Source organism: Anas platyrhynchos, chromosome 4 (assembly GCF_047663525.1).
Source record: "Anas platyrhynchos isolate ZD024472 breed Pekin duck chromosome 4, IASCAAS_PekinDuck_T2T, whole genome shotgun sequence".
Taxonomy (NCBI): Eukaryota; Metazoa; Chordata; class Aves; order Anseriformes; family Anatidae; genus Anas; species Anas platyrhynchos.
In genome coordinates, this window is record NC_092590.1 from 23,202,145 (window position 1) to 23,228,823 (window position 26,679).

Genomic DNA, 26,679 nt, shown 5'->3' on the forward strand with positions numbered 1-26,679 from the left:
ATACCATGAAGAAAAAAACAGCAGCTATAGAATGATATAAATGTAAGGGCTTCACTTAAAGGACAGTCAGGTGATGAGGGGTAATCTTCATCAGCAGTGCAGGCATCATGTATAGTGCTGCCATTTCTTCAACCTGCTGAAGAAGTGCATAATCTTACAAGTGATACCGTTTAGAAGTATTTGTCATTCTCATTGGTGGGATTGTCCTGCTTGTTGTGTTTCAGAAGAATCCATGCTCTAGCAGCTGCCTTTAATAGTTAGTCCTGAGTAGGAGAGACTGCTTAGGATATCCAGTAGCAAAGCAAAAGAGTCTAAATGTTGTTTTTAATTGAAATTAAAGAAGGAGCAAAACGTACAGGTATAGCAGTCAACCTCTATTTCTCAACAACTCGAGCAACAAAACAGAGGTAGCCCATTTTGTCAGTTTGGACATTGTAAATATTTTGATATGTAGAATTTGAATGATGTTAAATAGTTTCAAATCATTTGCAGTTTACATAAAATACAGTAAGGAAAAAAAAAAAAAAGGATACTGAGTGCTAAATTAAGATGTATGATTATGTCTTTCTCTAAAATCTGTAAGTAGTGGCAATTCAAAAAATAATCCAGCAGGTATATGTACTGCAGATGAAAATGAGATTGCTCAATGATTCTTGATTTTGGCTCTTCTTGTTGCTGAAACATTTTTCAATTGGAAATGTTGGGGGTTAGAGTTGGACTACTTCCCAAAGGCCAAGAGGTTTGAATTTGTTAGCAAGTCAGACAGAAGCATAGATCTACTTAGCAAAAGGCTAAAATATAGATCTGCTTAGCTTTGATATCTGAAGTTACGTGAGTCACCATCCAGTGCTAGGCCAAATGCCTAGGTCACAGAAGCTGAGGACTGTTACAATTCCTTTTGTCAAGCTTGAAAATAACTGCTGCAGCACTCAATTTGGATGTTCAGCCTCTCCTTTTTAATCTCCTACTTGATAGGACAGGCAGTGAAAATCTAGGTTCTCCAGGCCAAGGGATGCCAAACATGTTAGTTATGCTTTGCCTGCTGCTGACAGCTATAGCTCATCAATCTTTTCCTGCCATTGGGAGATTCTTTTTTTAATTGCCTATGAAGTATGAGTATTTAAAATCTCATATAAGAGGCTTAGGTCCTCATGTATAGCGGTTTTCTAGCTGGGGGCCAAGATACGGTTTGCATTAACAGTTGGGCTCAAAAATATAGTCCATAAGGGATTATAGGCTAAACATTGTAAATGAAAGTGAATTCAGTGTGAACCAGAATTTCAGTAGCATCCTTTTTTCTTCAAAGTGATATGCAGTATAATGGAACTTGATCAGCACATTTCCATTTTCCAGTTTGTTCTTAAAAAAAAAATAAATTGTTTTCTCCTCTGAAAGTGTAGTTTTGCCTCAGTGAAAATGCACAATAAAAAGCCATGTGTAAGTTCTTCTCTTGAAAGGTAGGGCATTTTATAAATAGATGCACCTGTTTTCCAGAAATTGCATTGTAAATAAAAGGTAACCCATAGATTTTTAAGGCACGTGATATGCCTTATTAGGCCAGGTCACTTCAAATTGAGTCACATCAGAAAGCTTGATAGAATTTAACCAGAGCATGTTATTTCTTATTGTAAGTGCAGGAAATAACTGATGAGACTTCCTCTTTCCTTCACCCATTCTGTGAGTTACTAGTGGATCATTTGCCCCAGAGCTACAGTTATTCCAAATACAATATGGGTAGTGACTACAAAAATGCCATGAGAAGATGGCTCTCGCTGTGATAGTAACTACCAAACTACTCACCCAAAATGTGCAGGTAGCTATTAAAACAACATAGTATGTGACTGAAAAAAAAAAAAAAAAAAAAAAAAAGCATTCTTTGCATCGAACTATTAACTTGAAAGCTAAATTATAATTGTAGAGATACTGGATAAAGTTCTGTCCCAAAGTTGACTCCGAATTCTTGTTCTTGCTTATCTATTCAAAGTTCCAAGGAAACAGAATATCCTATTTACAGGATATTCAAGAGCAATTCTACTACAGATAAGGACAAAGAACGCCTATTAAAGTTTCATGCTGTCTTGTAAAATAGTTCCTCATTTTTTGTTTCAGAAAATTGTGTAACTTTTTCAATGTGGACTTACTGTCATATTGTGTGATGACAAAAACATCTACCGTTCTTTTATCTATGTTAGTATAGTAAAAATAAATTTTGTGTTAAGGTGTAGTAAATTGGCAATTTGAGAAGGCATACCATGGTATTTTAACACAATATGTCAGGAAAGTTTTTAACTGGTTCACCAATTAAAAGAATAAATAATCATATAGGCTGGACATACCCAGTATTTTTCTTGCAGTACTGAATATACCTCCTGTAATAACTGCTATAATAACTTTACTGCTATAGTAAAGATGGGATGCTAGGCCAGACACTTCACAACTGAAATCTGGAAAGAGAAAATATGCCTAAATTCATTTGGTTTCGTGTATATGTCTCATTTACAGAGCTGTAAAGGCGATGGCTTGACAGTCAATTAACTCAGTTGTTCATATTTATTATTTAGAAATGACTGGGATCCCCCTGACAGAAAGGTAGATACCCGCAAATTCCGTTCTGAACCAAGAAGCATTTTTGAGTATGAGCCAGGAAAGTCATCAATCCTTGAACATGAAAGACCGGTAAGAGACATACATGAAATAGTAATATACAGTGAGAGGTTTGGTGAGAGATCATCTTTTTATTATTAATTACTGATTATAAATACTCAGATGAATATTGAAAGTCCTTTCTCAAATATGATTTTGCAGCAATTTTTCATTACTCTTTCATGATGGTTGTATTGAAAATATGAGTTTGGCTTATTTGCTGAACTTAGATCTGTTATTTCTAAGTCAAGGAACCACTGTGCAAATGTAATGGATGATGAGTAGAACTGTGAATTAATGGAAGCTGCTTTTTCTAATTGGCATGCATCTCTAGCATTCATTTGCAGTAGTAGCAACAGCACATACGATTTCTGGTTAATTAATGCGCAAGAATAAACAATTTGCATTTTCAGGATGTGACTAATTGTACCCTTAAGTAGATTTTGATCTAATATCAGTAAAGGTATCCCAGAGAGTCTGTGAAATCTCAATTTCGGAAAGTGTTTGAGACTCACCTAGACGCAGCCCTGAGTGACCTGCTTTCAGTAGGAGGTTGGACTAGGTGACCTCTGGAGGTTCTTTCCAGCGCTAGTTACTCCATGAGTACCGAGCGTACATGAACATGTAATTCAGTTTTTATTACTGCTTTCTGAACAGTGATTGCAGTTGTGGAATTGTTTTACATGCCAGTTTTACAAAGCTAAGCTTAATGCATGCAAAATGACCGTTAACAGAAGTTTTCATTTGCTGAAAAACACATCCACCCAACCTAATTTACCTTTGTGCTCTCTCGATACTTTAGTATTTTAGGAAAATTGTCACATATCAGTGGCAGTATTTTCTTTTCTTGGGATTTTACTTTGAGGCTGTTACAATTGAGGGAGTCTAGTTTTAAAGAAGGTTTTTGTGTAATTGATATTGTTTTATTATTTGCATATGTATTGCTCCATTACATGCTTGTTCACAGATATATTTTTTTTCTAATTTAAAATAAATTATTCAAATAATTCAATTCCAGAATATGTAATATGTCAACAGAATGAAACACCTATACTAAGAACCTTTTTCCACATGTTTTTGTGGTCTTTGCAGAAATATGACTTCTGTAGTGTGTTTCTGTGAAATTAAGTTCTTGCAGAACTGATTCATTTTTCAAAGAGGGAGTTGGCATTTCTCTGTGGACTGCTAATTAATCAAACTAATTACATGGGATTTAGTATTTGTTGTCAAGCTGCTCTTAAGAAATAATTATATTTAAAAAGCAGTGGCATTTGTTCTGAGCACTTTTTTTTGATTGCAACAGTTGCATTATACACTGAGGTCATTTACCAGGCTTTTCCAGTGCCAAAGAATAACAGCAGATTCAAGGGTTTTCTTATTAAAAAAAAAAAAAAAGAAATAAAAAAGTACAGTAATGTTTCAAGGATAGCCTCACTTTTCTAATAAATTATGTTTTCTACTAACTTAGCATGAAAAATTATATATACGAATTGTGTTATTGATTAATGTGGTCATAGATACAGATTTTCAATTTTAGTGAACTAATGAGATGACAGAAAAGTGAGCTTTGCTGACTGTTCCTGGAGCCTTTTTTTTTTTTAATGTGTTAATGCATTTTAATTTTGATGCTCTCAATCAAGAGGTTGGATTTTGAGCTTTGCTTGTTCCTTATAATATTTTAATGCAGAAAAGCCTCAGGCACATTATACTTGCTGAGTTGCTTCAGTCAAAATCAGAATTCTGTCATCTGAAGCTTAGATTAGTAGCTGATATAGGAAAATTGAGGAACTTAAGGAAACGTCTCTCTATAGAATAAATCTAAAAAGCTGAGGAAATATTATTCAGACAGATTTGAGAGATTCTTTGTTTATGTGTGGTTCTGAGTAAAAGACTGATAAACGAGTCATGGTAGAGGTTATGCTGACGTTACTGTAACTATTAATTAATACAAAAATATTTGAAATAGAGTAAGTTATCACAGTTCTGGAATTTCTGCTGTTGATAAAGATGATGTTTAGCTTTATGTATTCATGTACTTCCTTTTGACCATGTTACAAAAAGAAAAAGATGTGGTTTCACTGATATATTTGTTTTCCTCATGTCCATTGAATCAGATATGGAACGTATGGCTCTCAACTTATCAAAGGATGATCTGCAGAATAGGTGCCAAAAGATTTTCCTGTGTGTCTAGGAAAAGCTGATACCTGAAAACATTGTATCAGCTCCAAATTCAGAGGCAAATTCCGAATTCACAGCTTTGTTGTAAATGCATGAGTTTCTTTCATTTTGATCATTTCAAAACATTTTGATTTTTGATATCTAAGAAATTTGTTCTGATTATATTAAGATGTTGTACAAAATATGGATGATAAAAATGAACATAGTTCATTAGTGTTGTAAATGTTGGACATTTATAACATCCAAATTTAAAACTATTACTGTATCAGTTTTACAAAAAAAAAAAAAGGGGGGGGGAGGGGAGTGGAGAGGGAAGAAAAAGTCAGAGAGGTTCTCCAATGCCCCAAAACTTACTCTTAATTATTTTTTTTTCTGAAATCAAATCATTTCCATGTCTACTTCGCATTGTTGATATAAACAATCTGGAAAAAAAAAAAAACACAGGGGGAGTGGGGAACAATATTTACAACTATCTTATATGACACTAAGCAGGGCAGATGATGTTGAAAGATCAGATTTCCCATTATTAACATAAATACTACATTGGAAGCAGTTGTGACTAATGTGGAGGTTAGAAAATAGGAAGTATATAATAAAATGAGATTCAGTGTAAGATTAACATTTAGTGGGAAATGTAATTCACCAGATACTCATTCATTAGAACAAAAGAACATATGAAATAATAAACCTAAAATAAATGAGGTAGTAATAAATTTTAAATGAATAGATCAGTTAGGAAGAGTTGGTTATCTTTGTTACAGACATAAAAAGATGAGTGAAATTTCAGGTTGTAACATCATGTTGCAGCCTTCCGTCATGAATCAGTTTTTTCTTCTGTAAGTTGACCTTGTAAGAGTATTAACCATCTACAAAAAGGAGGGGGTTATGGTTGGCATTTTGAGATTGTAACTAGAAGTAATGGAGTGAAATTTAGAAAATTTAAATTTATACTCAATTACATAACAAAGTGGTCTGCAAAAATAAAAAAGTGACCTTAGCCTGTTGAATAGTCTTCCAAGCAAAGGCAGTTCCTTTTCCTCCCATTTCAATGAGCTCATAAACCGTTACAATTTATTCTAATAATATAGTACTGGTAAGGTGGTACAAAAGTTGTTCTGATGTGTCTTTTAATCTCCATTTATGTGTCTTTTAATCTCCATTCAATAAAATGTACTGTTTTTTCTCTAATATTATCAGGGCCATTGATTTGTTTCCTAAAATGCATGTTTACTTCCAGTAAATAAGTAAATTGTAGTGTAATAATTCAATCTTACTCATATGAATATAAAGTTAAATATTTATTCTTTACCAGTTTCAACCTCATATATATGAAGTAACAACTTCATATTCTACAGTTTGTACATTTCTCTCTTCATTCAGTGAAGCAAGTAAGGAAAAATTTTGGTGTTGCTGTAAAGAAAGACCGAAAAATTGGGACAATCAATAGATGAATTTATTTTCATTGTGTTCTAATCAAAGCATGAAAATATGTTTGTGCTAGTCAGATAAAACTTTGGGGTTCATTTCTATTCCAGATTTTTTATATGTATGTTCAGTATACAAATTTTCTACTGAATTTATATACAAGAGGATTTCATAATCAAAGTAAATTTTAAAATATTCCTCTTGTCAAATTGCAAAAATAGGCTGTGCTTGCACATTGATGCACCTCTAATTTTTCAACTGTAGTGGTTAATTTGAATTTTTCTTTAGGTGACAAGTTTGGTCACATTTGACATTACAGCCTGGTTTGGTTATCAGAATATGCTACTCAGTACCTGATCTCCAGTAACGCTTTCTGTGAACTAAAGTAATTTTTTTTAATTGTGTTTTTAAAATGAATTACATATTCCCCATTTAGGTATGTTATAGTATTACAAAATATGTCTTCTGATAAAGATATGGAGAGATTAAGTCAATCTGATAGTGGACTTGGAGCCACAGCAGCTTTTTGAAAATAGAAGAAAAAGAAGAAGCTCTATGGAACCAATAAATAGTCAAAGCCAAATTAGTGACAAATGTCTCAGTCCATTGTTCCAAAGAGACTTTGATGTGGTGTTTGAATTTGCAAATGCTAAATGTAAATTTGACTGTGCAGACTCTATCATAAGAGCTACTTAACCCACCATTTTAAACTCACACATTTGATTATTCCCTGTGAATGCCTACCTATGTATATAAAATGAAGCACAGGCAAAGCTGTATGCCAGCCTGTAGATATAATTTTTAATTAACCTCAGTATTCTGTACTCGAGTATGCTGATACAGTGCTGTGTTGATCATTTGATGCATGTGGTGAAATGAAGATACTTATTGGTCTTTAAATGGTAAATTTAAAGCAAGCAATGAAAATGCTACTAAAAGCTAGCTTAAGGACAAAGTATGGGAAAGTTACTCTCTTTGTCATAAAAGGGAATTTACCTTCCTAATGCTTTTATCCTCTGTTCAAGCAGTTTGGGAGATACTTTGTAAGACCAAGCCAAAATCGTAAAGTCAAAAAAACTTGTCATAATTTTAAAGCCAAAATAAGAGAGTTAAAATGAGTCTCTTAGTAGGAGAGAGAATCAAAAACAGTCCCCCAGCAAAACTGAATCTGGAAGCCAAGTGAAATCAATTGCCTGTGGTAGCCCAAGGAATGCAGCGTCCTCCCAGGGACTGCTAGGCAGCAGTGAAGTTATGAACTTCAGCACTCTTTCTTCTTGTTTGCTGCCCTCTGCGGTTCAAACTGTAAATAAAAGTAGGACTTGTGTGCATAGAGCTAACTTCACACACTCCCTTATGCTCTCATTGCATTGGCACACTACCACAGGAGGAGAACTTGAATACTGAGATTCAAGTGCATACAGTGCATTAACATACACTGTTTGCATTTTTTTCCTTACAAGCAGATTTTTATTTTTTTATTATTATTTTTTTTAATTTAGCATTCAACTACTAGCAAGAGTATTTAAAGATAAAAAGGGAGCCAGTTACCATTTCCATTTTAATCTGTTTGGCTACTGGGGTGGAAGCCCAGTGCATCTGGTGGTGTGTTCTCACTCCCTATAAGGAGGGAGGGACACCAGGCCACCAGTGTGTAGGCATGAGGCTGCTGCTGTCCAGGCAAGCTTGAGGCTAATAAAACTGAAGCTGGATGCCCAAGGAAATGGGCAGCCAGTCAGTAGGCCTGGATTTGTAGTGCCAACAGCTCCATGATATGCTTTGCATTTCAAGGGATTTATATCTGAGTAATTTGAAACTAGTTCATTAAGTGAACACCCATTAGTGGCTGCAGCCCATTAATTGGGCTCCCATAGTGCATCTTCTGGCTCAGTTTATGTGAAATAAATTGAATTTGTGTATTCCAGGGCTCCTCTGCAATGAGAAGCATGGTGCAATAAGACAGACAAGTAAGAGAGATTCCCATCAAAAGGTCATTACTGATATATGAAGTAAAATCCCAAAGTAGATGCTCCCAATTGTTGATTTTAACAATTCTGTCCCAGGAAATTAATTCATTGTTATAATATAAAGATTAAAACATGCTATAGATGTTTCAACATACTGTAACTTAGGAGAAATCATGAAAAGCAGCTGCTTAATACTGTCTTCACAGATTATCCAGATCTAAATTGTGGATTTATATATATATATTATTTTTTTTAAGGTAAGCAAAAAAAATCTGATTATGCCAAGCATTACCTGTAATGGGATACTGAGTAAATATAATATGAATCATAGAATAATTTAGGTTGGAAAAGACCCTTAAGATCACCAAGTCCAGCCATCACCTAACACTACAAGCCCACCACTATAATTACCACATCCACTCCATCACCTCCGTGGGCATCCTGTTCCAATGCTTAACCACCCTTTCTGTGAATAAATTCTTCCCGATATCTGATCTAAACCGCCCCTGCTGCAACTTGAGGCTGTTTCCTCACATTCTGTCACTTGTCACCTGAAAAAAAAGACCAACATCCTCCTCGCTGCAGCCTCCTTTCATATGAGGTCTCCCCTCAGCCTCCTTTCCTTTAGACTAAACAGCCCCAGTTCCTTTATCCCTCAGATGAAGTATCTTCTGTATTTTTGAATCTGTTGTATTTGCATTCATATCTTCATCTCTCTATAGGAGAGATTGGGTGTATTCCTGAAATCATATATAACCTCTAATATGTCTCTGTATAGTCTCTAGTATCTCCAGATATTGCGTGAGCAGCTCATAGGTATTTGAGCACCAAGGTAGTTCAAAATTGCTGTTGAGCTTTCAATAGAGCAAAGTTGGCAGCCCATTCTAATAACGTCAAAGGCAGCAAGAAAAGTGCTATAAGATTTTTAATTACCTGAAATGGGCAAGCACGCAGTGTTATCTCTTGCAGAAAATAGAAATAGGTGTGTGATTGTTCTAGTATATTGGTGGCAGCTTGACTCAGGAGGAAAAAGTGTTATATACTTAATCACCAGTATCATGCCTTATATAGGACCTTGCCTCCTACTTTGAGGATTGCTTTCTAGGTCACGCCATAATTAGTGTCTAAGTTCTGATAATTACACTTGTGGGGGCCTAAATTTTAAATTCAGAATTATCTTCAGCAAGAGGCTTTTTTTATTCAGAGATCCTGAAGACAAGAGTTCACTGTAATTCTGCGCTGCATGGCAGCTTACATCAGATCTTACAAAGGAACTGAAGCTGTTTAGAAAATAATTAAGGCAGCCAAGTTTGCAGTGGATTAAACATCCCATTGGGAGCTCTACTGTTTTGCACTGTCATGTTTTCATGCTACTTGAATAAATCTGTCAATTATTCTTCTGCTCATTGAAAAGCTTTCTTTATGCTGTCTTCAGTTCCTACTTAATCCCTTTGCTGTGAGAATTTTCAGATGAAAAAAAAAAAAAACATTTCACTGTGGAAAAAAAAAATGCTTTATGTCAACAAGTCCATGAGAGATAAAGCATTACAAAATGCTGCTAAGGCTAAAATTACGGAATGCATATTTTTTGTTCCATATTTTTGACCATAGGGTTTAAAATATCCTAGTTCCATTTGATCCTCTGAAGTAGGTTTTTAATATAGTCATGCCTGACTATCTCTGCTCAGTGCTTGCTTCAGGACTGCAAGACCCAGAATGAACATGCTTTGTGAGAAGAAAAAGGAATGAGTGAAAGCAATAGTGCCAGAATTATGTCATGTTATCATGTTGTCTAGCTGAAGATGACAGTCATTTAAAACATTTTCTAAACAAGGCATCTTTAGTAGCCTTAAATGCACTTAATGCAGTTGTGTTTATAGAAGTGGTCAAAGAGGCCTCTTTTAAGAGTAATCTTAAAATGCTTAACATCTTCCAGTCATTGGAAGAATTGCAACAAAAAGAAAAGTATTAAAGTTGCTGGTCAATGACAATTCTTGAACAAGAATATTTTCTGTCTTAAATACCATCTTCATTCTTTGGTTTTATTCCATTGTTTTCCCTGTATTTGTTTTGCGTTTGTGTGTGTGTCCTTGAAGTGACATGGCATTTCTAGCACTTTGCTCAGTGTGTGCCTTTTCCTTCCCTTTTCCTTCACAACTGCTCCAGCCCGATCACGTAAACCCAGATGACATAGATTTAGAAAACGAACCCTGGTATAAATTCTTTTCAGAACTGGAGTTTGGACGGCCGGTAAGTGAGGGCAGAATATTAATATTTAAATGTTAGGGGTAATATTTTAATAAGGATTTACAAATTACCAAATTTATATCCCAGTAAAATTAATATGACTTTTTTAAGGAAGGTCAATAAAATCATCAAATGCATATAACTTTTTTTTTTTTTAAGTGAAGCCTAAACCTGTCAGGGTTGTGACTTTAATAGCTTAAAAACAGACAACATATTAGACAAATAGTAGTGTGTAAATATTTAAGAACAATATAAATTCCATGTTAAACAGAATTGTTTACTAATCTTCCTAAATCTTTTGCATTTGCCTGGATTAGGTTTGAACAATCTTTAAAAGCATAAAGCAATACTGACATGCCATGCTACATGAGGAGCTTGGGCACTTGGCGCAGGGTCCTGGAGGGCATTCTGGGAACCAGCATCTGTTCATAAGTCAAAATCAGAATGCACAGCTGTGAAAAGTGAAAGCACAAGAGAAAGCGAACTTCACGCTTCCTTTTAAAATTTGTTGTCCAGTGCTCTGTAGTGTATCACATTTATCCCTGATTACCTCTCATCTCCTTTTATCTAGCCATTGAAGCTGGTTTGTCATTCTTCCATATAGGTAGGCAGAAACAGTCCAGATATGTTCTTCTGAAGAACAAAATGTGAACAATGTTTTGCTAGTGCTGGTAACCTAAGAATATAGTGTCTCCTGTAAGAAAAGAACATTGAAAGTTCCTAGCGGAATGTCACTGTGATGCCTTACATTCTTTTGTCTCACAAGTATTAAAAACTGCTAGTATTGATTCAATCATTCAAGCTGTAAATTTTACCACCTAAAGTTACTAACGTTTATTAAGATGCTTAATAATTTACAAAATATTGTAACACTGTCTTCCTTCCATTCTACCTATATGTGTCACTCTTGTATCCAATGTTGTCAACACTTAGTTTCTAACTGTGTCACCTTCTCCACGTTTCATTCCTTGCTGCCATTGATTCTCCTCCATTTCATCTCTACACTTCTGCTTATATGATGCAGCCACCTAAAAAGCTTTTGGAGTATGTTCAAGACAGTTCTTCTGGTGTTTCCAATGAGGTAAATGAATGATTCTTGTTCAGATGATTCTCTTGGGAAGAAGGGTTGGCGTCCTTGCCATTTGTGTCTGTTTGTTAAAATTTAGTGGTTTCCTCCTTATAGTTATGAGATGTTTCTAATTCACAATCATTGTATCTTTGTCTTCATATCTTTCCAGATCACTAGTACATTTGGATGTTGATCTTATTATCCTAGGAACTGTGAGTCCTTGTCCCCAAAAGTTCTCAGAGATTAACACTCAGAATTACACAACAGCCCATATGTCTCTAACTCTTGACAAATTCCCACTTCTTCAGAGTTGGGCAAGTGCAATACTTTCAGACATAAATAATATATCAGCACAATCGTATTTTGTATTAATATATCTGACTGCAAATTGTATATGTCAAGTCAAAGCCTTTGTGGCTGAGCTATCACTTCTCCATTTAATTATTTTTTGGTTAATGTTGCAAATCTGGAAACACACCATTGATAATCCTGTTGTAAATTTGTAACTGAAGAATTGGCAGTCAATGTTATTGCTATGAATAAAATACATCAAGATCAGGTAGTGGGCTGTCATTGCCCTACTCTGAGTGGGAGAGATGCAGGCTTTCATTCCTCCTACCCTCCCCGCTGTTTTTAGAGTGGTAGGGTAAAAGTCAGTGAATCCTGTAATGATGACTTCACTTCATATGGTGGCTTTGCTTCATTCATATTCGTGATTCACTCTCATCTTCCTTTTGGAATCTCCAAAAATGAAATGAAAATTTTAAGCTTAAATTGTTAATTGTGTTGTGGCTTGCTCTGGTTTGGTTTTAAGCTCTAGAATTTTGGAGAAACTTATGGTTGTGAAATTTGGGTGCAGTTCTCTGAAATAATAAGCTTCTAGGCCTTCACTGATACTTGGGAGTACTCTACATATCAGAGAAGAACCAGTAAAAGTCCTAGTATATGTTTATTTGAAATATAGTCATGTTCAGTAAGTCTGTGTAAAATAGCTGTTAAGTAATATTGGTTTTCTCTTTGTTGAATTTACAAGGACACATATTTTGTTTTGAAGCTTTTAAAGTCTTTAAATATAATAACTCTTCTTTGCAAATTACAGTATTTATATGCTGTATATAGCAAATTTATATACAAATTTATATTCTGTATATAGCAAATTTATAGCAAAATAAATATTCAATATATTGAAGAATATTGAAAATACTGCAAAATATTTGAAATATTGAAAAACAGCTCATTAAAATGTTAGAACCATCATGCAAACAAAACTGTATTGTTTAAAACTTTGCCTACCATTTCTAACTTCATTTTTTGTTACCATTAAGGCCTTGATGCATGAAAACAGCTAAAACATTGGCTTAACTATAAATATATATGATTATTTTCTTTTAATGGAAGTGAATCAAAGTAGCAGTAGTAGTTTGGGATGTTTCTAAAATTTGATTGTTTTTGTCAGGAAGCCTCTATCCACACAGGGCAGTCTTGGATGTCCTGGAAGGTGCCTATCTAGCTTTAGGGATTTGGGAGGGTTCATGGGTCAATACATGTCCAAGAGCTGACAGGGCAGCTGTTAGCAATGATACCTGCTCTTGGAAATAAAAAGCAATCATATCCACTGTTTGCTTTCAACTTTCCCCTCTAAACTGTTTCACTGTGGCTCTCTCTACCTGTGGGTAGAAGTTACAAACTCCACACAGCCAATGAATAACAGTGTACGTCTGTGGTAAAAATCAGTGTTGTACAACAAATGTGCCTCCATATGTGTCTTCCGTAGAGAAAAAACTTCAAAGATGGCATCAAAGAAGGGGTGAAAAGGCATATTATGTTCATGGTGATAAGAGTATCGTAAAGGACAGAAAGGAAAAGCTGTGCAGTAGCCCAGCAGTCTATTTTGGCATGGCACACACTTCTTGCTGTCTTAGGCTGATCACTGACACACTATTTATGGCCTGGGGAATGCTGTGGATAAAGAAGTTCTCAATGGTTTGGTTTCAGTTGTGGGTTACATAACGCCTTCCAAAGGAAGCAGTGGGAGCTCTACTGCCCGTGGGATTTACGTCACGGTCTGTGTAGCCCTGGAGCCACTGCACGTGGTGCAAGCTGTCACTGCACAGCTGTTTGGCCAGTGTCTGTGACAGAGGGTGTCAGTCTGGTCTCTAATGGCAGGCGTGGCAGCAGCACAAGAAGGCCTGCGATGACAACTAACTGCAGTGTTCATACTGCCTCAGGCAAAGGTTCCATCAGAGACCAGCAGTGAGGGAGCCTGAGGTCCCTCTGCTGATACCGGAGTGCGGCAGTGACTGGTCAGCAAAGATGAGGTTGATAGTGGTGGCCAGGTTTAAAATAAGACTGTCATTTTCCAGGGCATGCTTAAAAGGGATTTTGTGGGTAAGCTTTCTGCATGGAAAGCACACAGAACTGATGCCATTGCATCACCCTGTTGTGTAGCAGCATGAGGAGAACTGGGGTTACACAACTCGTCGGTGTGAGCAGCTCTGCTACTGCTGACTTTTATGGTTTTATTGCAGACAGGCCTCATAACATTAGCTATTTTTCTTAAAATCGTTGAGGTTGGATAGTTGGAGAATTGTCATAAAGCAGTTGTCAGGTTTCAGAGGACCTCAAGAGAAATCTTGAAATTTTCAAGATTTCAAGAAAATGTTGAAAATACAAACTGAATGGTGAAGTCTTAGGAGTAATGACCACTTTCAGAATTTATTTTAAAAACAAATATCATGATATTTTGTTCAGACAGAATAAGTTAACAGTAATGCACTCATCATTAGCCCCATACATATTCCAAATATAAAACATGGAAATTTCCTAAGTGCTAGGAGCAAGTTTATTGTCTATTTGACAATATCTGATGATATATTCTCTCAGCACACCTCCATAACAGAAGGAGCTCCAAAGCATAGGCTTCTAGTTATGCTGCCTGTGGAAAGGTGTTTTAATTCTTCGCTCATTTCCTAGAGCAGATGGTGTGGGTTTGTCTCACAGTACCCCTTCTCTCTAATATATAGGTCCATAGACTTTATGAGCTCAGTTATAGTACATAAAGTACTTTGGAACCCATTTCTGTTCTTCACGTTTTTAATCCAATCCACTAATTAGTTTTTATTTTAAGGTGTCATACCTAGGCTGTTTATTACCCAAGAGGAATACAATGGCAGATGATTTAAAAAGTATGCAAATCTTGAAATTCATGTTTTACTACAAAAATGAAACTTATAAGAAATAACTTAATTTATTTGCAGAAAAAGAGGTTGGTTTTAGCAAATTAAGAAAAATAGTATGCTGTGATAAAAGTTGGTTGTATTCCACTGTGTTGTATGCTCTCCCATCATGGAACAGAGCATGTGGGGAGCAGCACTGGAGAGAAAGCCACCTGAGAAACGGGTACATCGTTGTATGAGTGAGGCAGACCTTCACTGCTGGAAGCACTTAACACTGGGAAAAGCTCTGTCCTTGTCGTAAGGTTGTCAGCCTTCTCCCAACAGGCCATTGCTACAAAAGACCTGCCCTGCTGAGACAGCCACTCTCCTGAGATGGCTGATGCATACTTTCCCTTGCGAAGTATCCTTGAGAACACGGGTTACATCCCACTGCCTCAGCTTGCTCCCCTTAGCAGCAGCTTAATTCCCAGGTGGTGGGGAAGATCTCTCTTACACGGGCTGCAAATTGCAGCTGGACATTGCTTGATGTCACGTTAAATTGTTGAAATGTTAAAGAATAAACACAATAGGAATTTGTAGCAGATAGATTGCTATATATTGCTACCAGCACTTACTAATGCAACTTTCTCCTTCCTGCCGTAGTGTACGCACTCTGGTTTGCATGTGTGTCATCCTCTACTGTAAATGAGATGTGGATGAGTAGAGGAAATCACATCTCCCATAATATACTGTGCTTTAAGACTGTATTGGATGTGCCGAACGTGGCTGCGTGACAAGCAGCCCTTTTTCTTTTAGGCTAGCACTAATATAATTCTGGAAGCTTTTATTTCCAGCTCTGCTGGAAATCTGTGTTACAACTAATTCTGCCACAGTGCCCTACAAGTTGGTTCAAGTATAACTGCTCAGGAGACAGCTGGAAGTATGAGCCTAGTGTTTCCATTTCCAGTGATCAGGTTTTGCAACAATTTTTTTTTTTGCAGTGAGCATATTCTTTTTAGATGACTTATCAGAGGTTTTGTAATATCACTTGAGGAGGGATTTTACCTTTGTGTTTATACTGAAAGTGAATTCAGGTCCTAGCTGGAGTCTGTGAACTGAAGAGTAATATAAGTATTTAACAGAGAGAATAATGGTAGTAACAAATAGTAAGACAGAAGAAATGCTAATCCACAAAGCAAAGAAATTCCTGTTTTAGAAAAAATTAACGTTTTGACTTATGCAGAGATCAACATGAGTAAGTTCTAGAGAACTTAGTTTCTCTGGAAAGTAACGTAAAAATCTTTGATTTGTTGACATTTTTAACTGTTTGTATCTCAGTTGCCATTCTTACTGAGTCTGAAAGTTTTTTACCTGTTTGTTTGTTGTTGGTTTTTTTGTTTGTTTGTTCGTTTGTTTTAAAGTGATTTAAATGAAAGTACAGTTTAAATTAGTGGGGAAGTGGGAAATGATCATAGCTCAAGTTTTAAGGTAATACTTGATCCATATTGTGTCTGTTTGTGTGGTTCTCCCTGCCTCAAAGTTTAATAAATTTCAGTGTAATCTGGAAATCAAAACTTCAGTTACTGTCCTGATGGGATCATTTGGTACGTGATACAGATCTTAAATAACAGTCTACTGACAAATACTTCTAACTGAACACCCATATTTATGGACATTGTCGTTTTAGCCCTCTCCCTGTATAAGTAGTTTCAACAGTTCCCCTCATACATCATTTAAAGTATTCAGTGTCACATGAAATCTGTTCCCAAATACTCTCAGGTGATTTCTAAAACTATACATAAGTGTCACTTAACAAACCTGGGAAAAATCCTATTCATGAACTTGCAATATATATATATATATGTATGTACATATATATATACACATATGTATATATAAACTACAGGCCATAAGTGCTGTTATTTACACACTGCTTCTTTACAAAGAAAAGTCTGTAAAGATTTTCCTACACAGAGAAAAAGTCTAGAAGGCTTCTATAGGGAGAAAAATAGTCCCCACAGGTTAAAAAGATGTATAATAGTTCATTTCCATCCCATCGGGTTAGCTCTGAAATGACATCCAAAGAATTGAAATCACGTTTAACTTCTGGACACTGCTTTGTTCCCAGGAATAAATGCCACAGGGACTATACAGTTCAGTCTAGATTCCTACCTAGTTACCTACTTAATTGTGGTATTACTGAGTTCTGACCACAGGCTTAAAATGTATGAATGATGGATTTAAAATTAGTGGGCATTAATAGCTGACTTTATATTAAAAATAAAATTATGGAGCAGTACTCCATTCCTTTGTCCAGGATTTGTGCAGTAGCTACTTCTCTAGCTCCATATGTAATGATTAATGAGTGGTCTGTGATAAGAAGCGTTCTGACCAGGAGTACAAGGTGGTCAACAATCAGCCAGGAAAAACATGGGGCTTTCAGCTGGTTTTAGAAAAATGTTGTGGCTATAATCAGTTGTGAGATTTTGGTGAGTAATTGTGGGGAGAGGGCAAACTCTGCAGACCTCATTTCCACATGCAGAAGTAACTTTCAGATTTTCATGTTTTCACAGCAAAATTTAATTTAAGCTGTTGTATATGTATTTCAAAAATGGTACAGAGAAAAATGAATTTAGATCACTAGTTGTGCTTTAAAAGAAAAATATTACTGTAACAGAATATGAAACAAAACATAGTGATGCTTTTACAAGCTGCCTAACTCTCTTCATGAAATATTGAAGTTGAAAATATTGAAAGTTGAAATATTGAACTTGAAATATTGAAAATTGTGTGCTGGAGCCCACAGGATGTTAATCATCATGCTATGTTTTTATAAGATGTCACAGAGTAACAAACATAATAAACATCATAAGCAGGAATTGTCACCCTTTTTTCAAATACAGACATATAACAGATTCCTATATTTGTTTTCACAGACTTCCTTGTATCATCACTCTTCAACAGACAGAGGCCTGGACAGGCCCTCTAGGTAAGATATTTCTTTTTATGTGATTTCAGTTGTCACGGACTATACAAGCCTGGGGTTTTCTTTGTGACCTGAAGCCAGATATTGAAGAGTCAGATTTTAGCGTTCAGCTTGTGGGCTCCTAACACGGAGAAGATGTTCGTATTTTGATACTGAAGTGCAAATATTACTTTTGGTTTTCAAGAACTTACTCTTTGCATTCAGTATAAACCAAACTATATTTGGGGTCTTTCCAGTGACATCCCTGAGCTCTCTTCAGGCGAGCTTCTACTGAACTTCAACAACCTATCATTTAACCTTACTGCCTGCAGCACTTCCAGTGCTGTTCCCCCAAGCATGCTACCTCAGCTGTTCTTGGTCTCTTCATCTCATCTTTACGCTGAATTGCTACTCTAGTACAGCAGGCAGCTCACCGTTCAAATTCTGATCTATAGCTGCATTTTACTTTTTACCATGCCTTCTTACACTGCTATTACCCACTCATAAAAGCAACTCCTATAATAACTTATTGAGCATCCTGGACAACTAGACTGTTTTATCTGTTTAAATCCCAGTTTGGTTTAAATCCCAGCTTGGTACAGGTATCTCAATAGTCAGATCTTCTTCTAACCTGTCACAAGGGTTTCCTTTAGTGATTGTGATCTTAATTTACATTGTGATTACCCTTTCCTGCCTACATCATACCTCACACCAGATATGTTGCCAGCAAAAGACAAGATTCTCCACACTGCCTAGGTAAAGCCAGTTCTGAGTGATGGGCTTCTCCTAGCAGGTTAAAGTACCAGGAGGATGGGAGAGTGCCAGCCCATGGTAAACTAGGAAAAGGCAAATACAAAAAAAAAAAAAAAAAAAAGGCTTTTCAATCAATAAATGGCCTTTAATGTAAAAACACAATTTCATTTAATTTTTAAATAAAATGTTATTGCCACCTTATTAAGACAAATATGGAAACACTTTAAAAAACATTTCATTTGTTGTTGATATTTTTACAGTCTTTCAAAAAAAAAAAAAACACCTCTAAAAATTGTTTTCATAGTGAAGGCTTAGAAATAAACATACCAAGGTTTTTTTCAAAGCCTTCACTATGAAAACAATACAACAATTTTCTACAAAACTTAAAACAATCAGGTGAAGAAGAAATTCAGCTTTTCTCTGTGAAGCATACTGCAAGAGATCTGAGACCAGTGCTTCTCCCCTATACATGTTTCTGATGTATTTCTGCTGATATTGTTTAATATAAAAACAAATAATGTAATTACAAGCTTGCCTTTTAATTTCTGAATTGTGATCTCAGAGACTAGACTACTACTAATACTGCTTATTTCTGTAGTTCTGCAAGTACTGCGAGTGACTACAGGAAAAGAAGGAAGTCAGAACCTGCTGTAAGTCATCAGAGGGCGCACAGTGACCAGAACGCAAACAGGCCTAATGTGGGCCGTACGGATATGCAAGGCCCATATACCACCCTTAGAAAGCCTTTAACTAGCTCCTCTCCTTCTTCTCCGTCGAGAGCAAAAGGTAAGAGGAGAATGTATTCATTAAGAGAAAACTACTGATGATGTGTTGTGCAATACCTTGGTATTAAATGTACCTGTCCACTGTTGCTGGGTGCACTTTACTGGAAGATTTACTGTAGGAAACAACGGCTTTGGGCCTTTCATCAAAGTCTAACTTGTTTATTCTTACACGTGTCATTCTAAGCTGATCAAAAGATGGATTTGTAACAAGGTTTTTCTAGTTTCAACTGTGCCCATTCTAGGAAAATGAAAATAGATTAAAAACAGAATATGATTTGTGCCATAATATGTAAATCCATAAAATTTTATGAACTACACTATTCTCTTATTAGATTAATGAAATTTTAAAACTGTTTTCAGTATAGAGAGAAAGTAAATCAAGACAAATAGTATTTAAGGATAAAGATGTGCTGCCATAATACTAGAACTTCCAAATCTATAGCAGATGTATTGGACGTTGTCAGTTATCAGGACCTAATTTAATCAAGCAAGTATCCATAATCTGATTTTTAATTTCATAAATTCTTGAAGTATTTAGTACAGAATATACAATCTAATTAGTTTCTTTTTTTTTTTTTTAAATAACTTGTATATCCATTGCTGTTCTCCATGTCTCTCCAGAAAAGATACTTGAATTATAGGGTTTGATTTGATTGGGGTTTTGTTTGGTTGGTTTGAGGTTTTAGGTGTTTCCTGCAGCAAGACAAAAGCTTTCCAGTAAAATATATGCTGGAACTAATATATAGAATAATATCTATTACAAGACCTGTCCTTCTCTTCCAGTTATTATTAGTCATTTATTTGCTGTACTTTCTTTGCTATATTTTCCAGTCAGCCATAGCTGTATTAGGGAATGCATAAACCTTCGTAAACAATAATTACTACTGAAAAGAACATAGCATTTAGGCTGCAACAGACAAATTTAAACAAACAGTGAGGAATAATGAGTGAAGTGACAGAAAAGAAACTGTATTTTAAACCCAGTGTTATGGTAGTAATTTTAAAAGTGGGTAAACTCATCCATTTGGTGTACCAGGCCAGGCCGTGTAAAGGTGACAAACCCCACTTACCTGCATTTACCTTTTACTACACCACTAATAAGGAGCACTCACCATGACTTAAACACTTCCAGTGTTTGAGAAATCCTTCCCCTAAGAACATCTACCACAGCTACTGAATTTTTGGAAGGTGACCAAAACATGTCACTCCATTCTCTCACAACATTATGAAACTGAGCAGAATGTTAATTTTTCTTGGAATTAACCATTTTGTTAAAGAAGCAGCACATTATGAGGGGGTTGATCAGCATGGATTTTGAACTTGAGTGTTTCAGTTTCTGATCCAGATTCATACTGTTCTTATAGAAAGCAGACTGAACTGCTTGAAACATGTCCTGAAGGTGAATACTGCCACTTGACACCACTGAGAAAATTCAGCTCAAATATACCTTGGACCAGGGTTCCAAGTTTTACTCACAGTGACTCCTAATTCTGAGCAGCTTTCAGAACACACAGATGTCAAAGTATTTGAAATATATTTGAGAACATATAAGGGAATAACTTCCTAATGCTCATCATTCTATTTGATGTAAACTTCTTATCAAGGAAAGTTGTATTAATTTATTTTTGTCCATTTCTGACATTTACTGCAGTTAGTGTATACCTGTATTTCTTAGTTAAATTCCATGGAACAGAATTCTGTTCAAATACAATAAATAATGGTCTTTGCAGAGATGCAAAACTTCAGTCTCCCTCCAAATTCAGTTTATCTCAGTTAAGGTCTACTGAGGTCTAGATTTGTGGATTGGCTTCATCTTTAAATCCGTTTCAGCTTTTATTAGTTGATTGTTTTTTGACCTGCTTCAAAATCAGTGTTGATGCTTGGTTTCTTACCTTGTTTTGTTTTGGTATTGTTTGGGGGTGGGCTTAATTATTAGCTCTGCTGACCTAATTTGTAGTAACCTATGTACTGACCTAAGCTAATAGCATAGATGCGTTAATTGCTGTCTCTTTTCTAGTCTGTCTAAAACTGATACTAATTTCAACTTTCTGAATCTTTTAATTTCTGGCAATGTCTCTCTTTTACCATGCTGCTCTATGGATTACAAAGGTGGGGATATTAGCAAAGTTTATCCATCCCTCCTCAGTTATTCAGTGCACAACCACAACACCTCAAATGAATTAGATTACTGTAGCACTTACAGACAACATTTAGCTGTTCCAAATGATTCGAGAAGGGCAATCAGCTATAAGAATGGCTGGCAAATGACTCGTCAAAATGCAGAAGTGTGGAGCAGCACAGAAGAAAATACTTCTCCAAAGAGAAAATCTCGTAGCTGCGATGATCTTTTAACAGATGATCGCGATAGCTTTCCTGATGCGCAGGCCAAGTCTGAAAGCATGGGCTCTCTTTTATGTGAGGAGGACTCCAAAGATGTTTGCTCAATGAACTGGGCCTCCCCGTATGTTCCCGAGGGCCGTGGTGGTGGTAGGGCAAGAGTTCGTCACAGATCTGCACACGATGCCCCAGGTTTCCTAAAAATGTACAAAAAGATGCACCGCATCAATCGCAAAGACTTAATGAATTCTGAGGTGATTTGTTCTGTGAAGTCCAGAATACTGCAGTATGAAAACGAACAGCATAAAGGTATTCTTCAAGGCTGGAGAGAGTCTTCTACTGAAGAGGTGCCCAGAGACATGGTGCCAACCAGAATATCAGAGTTTGAAAAACTAATTCAGAAGTCAAAATCAATGCCAAATCTAGGTGATGAAATGTTGTCAAGCATTACGCTACAGCCTCCTAAAAACGGTTTATGTACAAAGCGGCGATTTTCTATCGAGTCTCTGCTGGAGGAAGAAAATCAAGGCAGACATCCCTCTCAGGTACAACGGAGCTACAAGTCTAAAACCCTGGTGCCAATTCATATTGAAGTGACCAGCGATGAGCCACAACGGTCACATATGGACTTTTCAGACAGCGATCAAGATGGAGTGGTTTCTGACCTCAGTGACTTTATCCAGATAGAAGGTTCCTCCTTTTGTAGTGAAAGTGACTTTGATCACTTCTCATTCACATCATCTGAAAGCTTTTATGGATCAGGCCATCACCACCACCACCACCACCACCACCACCGGCATCTCATCAGCTCCTGCAAAGGCAGATGCCCAGCATCCTACACCCGCTTTACCACTATGCTGAAACATGAAAGGGCTAAACAAGAAACCACAGAGGATCCAAGGAGACAGGAAGCAGAATCTGGTCTCTCCAAGATAGCATTCCTAGTCAGTCCAGTGCCTTTCCGGAGGAAAAAAAGTGCAGCCCCTAAAAAACAAACTGAAAAGAAAAAATGCAAATCATCTGTATTTGAAGCACTAGATTCTGCACTTAAAGACATCTGTGACCAAATTAAAGCTGAAAAAAGGAGGGGAAGCTTGCCTGACAATAGTATATTACACAGACTTATTACTGAGCTGCTTCCAGACATTCCAGAAAGGAATTCGTCTCTGACAGCTCTGAAAAAGCGTCCCATGCACCAGCCTTTTCATCCACTGCCTCAAGATGGTGCTGCTCATTGCCCACTGTACCAGAACGATTGTGGAAGATTACCTCTTAGTGCCTCTTTTCAAGACATGGACACAGCTAACAACAACCTCCAAGACAATGATAGTGCACTGTGTTTCCAAGGTGGATTAACTTTCTTCCTCTATCCTTATGATTTACTCCCTGTATTTCCTACTTTCTCTCATTCCGTTTTTATTCGTGTAGTCTATAAGCATTCATCCTCCAAAATTCTTAATTAAGGAAGGTTGTCATCCGTACCTATGTGATGAAGATAGATAATTTGTCTATTCACAAAATGCAGTAATCTGGACAACTGGATTAGCATCGTATTTTAACTACTAGATTATTACTGCTATAAAACACCACTTGGTGTTATTAACTTAAGCAAGGTTGTTTTTTTTGTTTGTTTGTTTTTCCACAGAAAAAAAAAAGAAAAAAAGTGAGTAGATGCATCATAAGATGCTTGTGAAACAGAAAAACAATATGCCTTTATTATTTAAAAAAAAATATCTGCATCAAAAGCATGTTGTACAGTATAATTCTTTTATGTGTAAGTGGTAAAAATGCTGTTAATTCCACAAGTATCATAGAATGTTGATTCTGCTTTTTCTTGAAAATGCACTCATTCCAATGCTTTGTACTGCTTTTTGTGAATAGACCCAAAGGTTATTTTAGGAAGTTTCCATTTCCACTGTTCAAACAATACAATTTCCAATTTCTGTGGCAGCAAAACTAGTTCTTCTCATAGAACGTTAATGTATCTGGGAAGTTTTGAGAAGTACCTTATCATCTTAGAAAGGAAATTCTCAATAATCAAATCTCAAATGAAACTTCAGACTGAGTATAACTTTTTTTAAAAGTCTGTCTTTCACTGACCTGCTTTTAAGCTACTTTAAGTTGTTCATTGCTCTGCTTCTCTTAAAAAAATTCCTTGAGCTTAAAATGTTTTTAAACATTTATAGATACAATTGCTGGTGATGACGTGCTTGCAACCAAAATATTAGTGATACGGTTACCTAATTTTTGCCCCCACTGTATTTAGCCATAGCCTAAAGCCTTAATGGTTTAGCCAACAGCTCAGGGGAGATCATTTAGATCTCTATTCCAGAGGACTGCAGCATAATTTATTAAATACTCTCAATTCTTGTTTTACACTTGTACTGACTTAAAAATGTGTAGGCTTGGTAAAAATAGATCGTGTGAATTAAGTCAAAGGCAGGCAAGTATCAGTCAGACACCTCCTCCAGCAGGCATTAGGAGACTACAATTGCTAGTAAATCTCAGAAGCCAAGAAGCAGTTCAGTTCATCCTCTGGTCTGAAATAATTCCAGTTTATTTTCATTCACATTGGCAACTTGCAGAGCTATAGAGAGTACAAGATTTTTATTTTACTTTTTATTAAAATTTGAAAAGATATATTTACAATTTTATAACACACCATCCTGTAATAAGCATTGGCAAACTGTGCTTTACAGAAAATCTGCCACATAGATTGGTAAGTAATGATCACTTAAAATAGAGTTGTTTTTACGAAATAACTAACAAGTTGGCTTGACAAGGCCTAAATAGTGCCCCTGGTAAAGTAGAAATGCATCTTAGATCACTTAGTGAGGAAAATTTGTTTTCATCTATTATCTCACTGAGGCATGCTTTAGTCAAATTTTGTGCATGTCATTACATGTTTATATTGTTGGCATTCAGAGAAAGCTTTTCACAACTGCTGTCATGTCTTCCATTTGGTCCAGTAGGAGTGTATTCTTTCATACAGTAAGGCTTAATTTTGTTCATCCAATCATCTGTAATACATTCTTCTGCCGTGCTTCAGAGTCAGTATTTTTGTTTCTTTAAAGGTCCACTTAAACCATCACATTCCTTCTATTAAGGGTGAAATAATAGATTGGGTATGTCTTCATCCCCTTAAATTAAACCAAGCAGCACCATGGTTTTGTTTATTTTACCGTAGTGTCACGTAATGATGTTCTGTTTTCAGTAGACCAGGAATCTCCTGGAAACTATTCTTCTGCTTTCACTGATGTGGGACGATGTACTCCAAGGGAAAGAAGAGGAACTACAGACAAAGAGGTAGCAAAACAATAATAAATAATGTAGCAATGTCAATACAGAAAATCAGTAACATTTCTGAGACAAAATTTGCGTTGGTTATGATATTATAATGATACAGACCAAAGGAACAGTTTCTTAACATCGTATTATCAGATAGGACAGCATCCAACTTTTCATTAAGGAGACTGGTACTTAAAAAGTTTAATATTCTTTTACTCTAAGATAAACTGCATTTTCTACTTATGTTTAAATGGATGTGGACATCAGTTTACTAGTCATTGGTAAGCTCTGTCAAAGTCATTGGTATGATTGGGAAAGGCTCTTTAGAAAATCGGTTACACAAGAAAGTATCTCAATAGTTTCAAGACTAGCACATAGAATAAGGTATTTCACCCTTATTTTTGTTTAAAAAAAACAAAAGAAAAAACACTGCTCTTGGTGTATTATGCAAAACCACTTATCATAAGAGTGATCCCTAATTCCTATAACAGTTTTGGTGATTGTATACTGATTGCTTATATTAATGCTTTGGAAAATTAAATTGAAGCTGGTATACATCTAAAGAAAGTAACACAAGGTATTACTTAAAAGAGTACGCTTAAATGAAGTATATTATTCAGTTTCTTAACAGTATTTCAAATTCTAGAACTTGAAGCATTCTCCAAGCAGGCTTCAGGGATTTTATTCAATCACAAAGGAAGTACATATTGTTAACATTTCCCATTGATTTTGATAGAAATAAATATTGCACAAAATAACGGCAACTTGAGAGTGCTGAATCTTAACTGTTTTTGTAATTTAGCTGCTGAGAACAAGCAGCAATATGGCTGCAATTCAGAGTCTGATTTCAAAGATGACTTCTTGTTATATAATAATGGTTAAAACCAGTTTGGGGAGTGTTTTGTGCGTTCCTTTTAAAGAATTCTGGGTTTTAATATGCAAATATGTAAAGTACTTGCACTACAAGCTTTTCTTAAGATCGCTGTGATTTAAAAAGATGAAAGATTGACCTCTATTTTCAGTTGAATTTGTACATTTTGTATTTAATCAGCTCCACTGTTCTTTTAATATTTTTCTCTTCATTCCTTGCTTAGTAGTTATAGCACCAGCAGCAGAAGTGAGAAAAAAAGCGCAATTATGAAAGAGTAAAACAGGATAGGGCTTAGCTACACTTGATGAAAAGGATATCACCTCTCATCTGAAAGACTGTTTTTAACAGCAGAGAACAATAAAGTGCTTTAAACTTAGGCTATCATATTTGAAGCAGATTTGTAATGGAGAACTGTATTAGTATCAAAAAAATGGGATTTGACAGGATCCCTTTAAAAACTTTTTTTTTTTTTTATTAAAGTAAAGACAGTGCTCTGTGTAGATGCTAATTCTGTTTTTAAAACACTGTCCCAAACACCTAATTGTCTCAGAAAAGGAAGCTGTATATTTAATTGCCTATGCTTGTTGGTTGGTTGGTTGGTTGGTTGATCTTGGCCACCTTTTTAAAGGTTAAAAAGTTTACCTTACAGGAGTACTACCTGAATGTATTAATCATTTTGCCTACTTTTCAGAAACTGCCAGCTAGAGCTGTATATGACTTTAAAGCTCAGACTTCTAAGTAAGTACTAGACTTTTGTTCGTTTAGTATTCATAAGTCAAGAAAAGTCCCTCTAGCACTTGATGCAGCTAACTGCTCTTATAGCCAGTTTCAACAGCAAAACGCGATGGAAGCAGAAGACCCTGCTTTCTGCCACAGTAGCCTCTGCATTAGCAAGCTGTGTGAGAAGTTATTTTGAAATTAAAATGTCTTTTAATTATTATATTTTTCCATTGTATTTGCTTGAATACAAATACAATGTATTTGTACAATGTACTTGTA

At 35.9% G+C, this 26,679-nt stretch overlaps 2 protein-coding genes across 56 annotated transcripts in view; one reads left to right on the plus strand and one right to left on the minus strand.

The window, feature by feature from the left end:
* The window catches only part of SORBS2 (sorbin and SH3 domain containing 2), a 154,373-nt gene that overhangs the window by 107,362 nt on the left and 20,332 nt on the right, over nucleotides 1-26,679 (plus strand). For 29 of the 49 annotated variants that reach the window (XM_072037190.1, XM_072037194.1, XM_072037192.1 and 26 more), the window contains 8 exons: nucleotides 2,562-2,676; nucleotides 10,377-10,460; nucleotides 11,482-11,538; nucleotides 17,618-17,670; nucleotides 18,998-19,185; nucleotides 21,294-22,868; nucleotides 24,739-24,827; nucleotides 26,372-26,418. In XM_072037190.1, coding sequence (XP_071893291.1) covers nucleotides 2,562-2,676; nucleotides 10,377-10,460; nucleotides 11,482-11,538; nucleotides 17,618-17,670; nucleotides 18,998-19,185; nucleotides 21,294-22,868; nucleotides 24,739-24,827; nucleotides 26,372-26,418 — 2,208 coding nt within the window. Of the gene's footprint in view, nucleotides 1-2,561; nucleotides 2,677-10,376; nucleotides 10,461-11,481; nucleotides 11,539-17,617; nucleotides 17,671-18,997; nucleotides 19,186-21,293; nucleotides 22,869-24,735; nucleotides 24,828-26,371; nucleotides 26,419-26,679 lie in introns of all 49 variants that reach the window. The other 20 variants (XM_072037182.1, XM_038178478.2, XM_072037205.1 and 17 more) reach the window with 5 other exon arrangements.
* Nucleotides 24,044-26,679, minus strand: part of CFAP96 (cilia and flagella associated protein 96) — a 90,714-nt gene continuing 88,078 nt past the window's right edge. For 6 of the 7 annotated variants that reach the window (XR_011808975.1, XR_011808974.1, XR_011808977.1 and 3 more), the window contains one exon: nucleotides 24,044-24,813. The gene's annotated coding sequence lies outside the window, so the exon portion shown is untranslated. Of the gene's footprint in view, nucleotides 24,814-24,929; nucleotides 24,979-26,679 lie in introns of all 7 variants that reach the window. The other variant, XR_011808976.1, reaches the window with a different exon arrangement.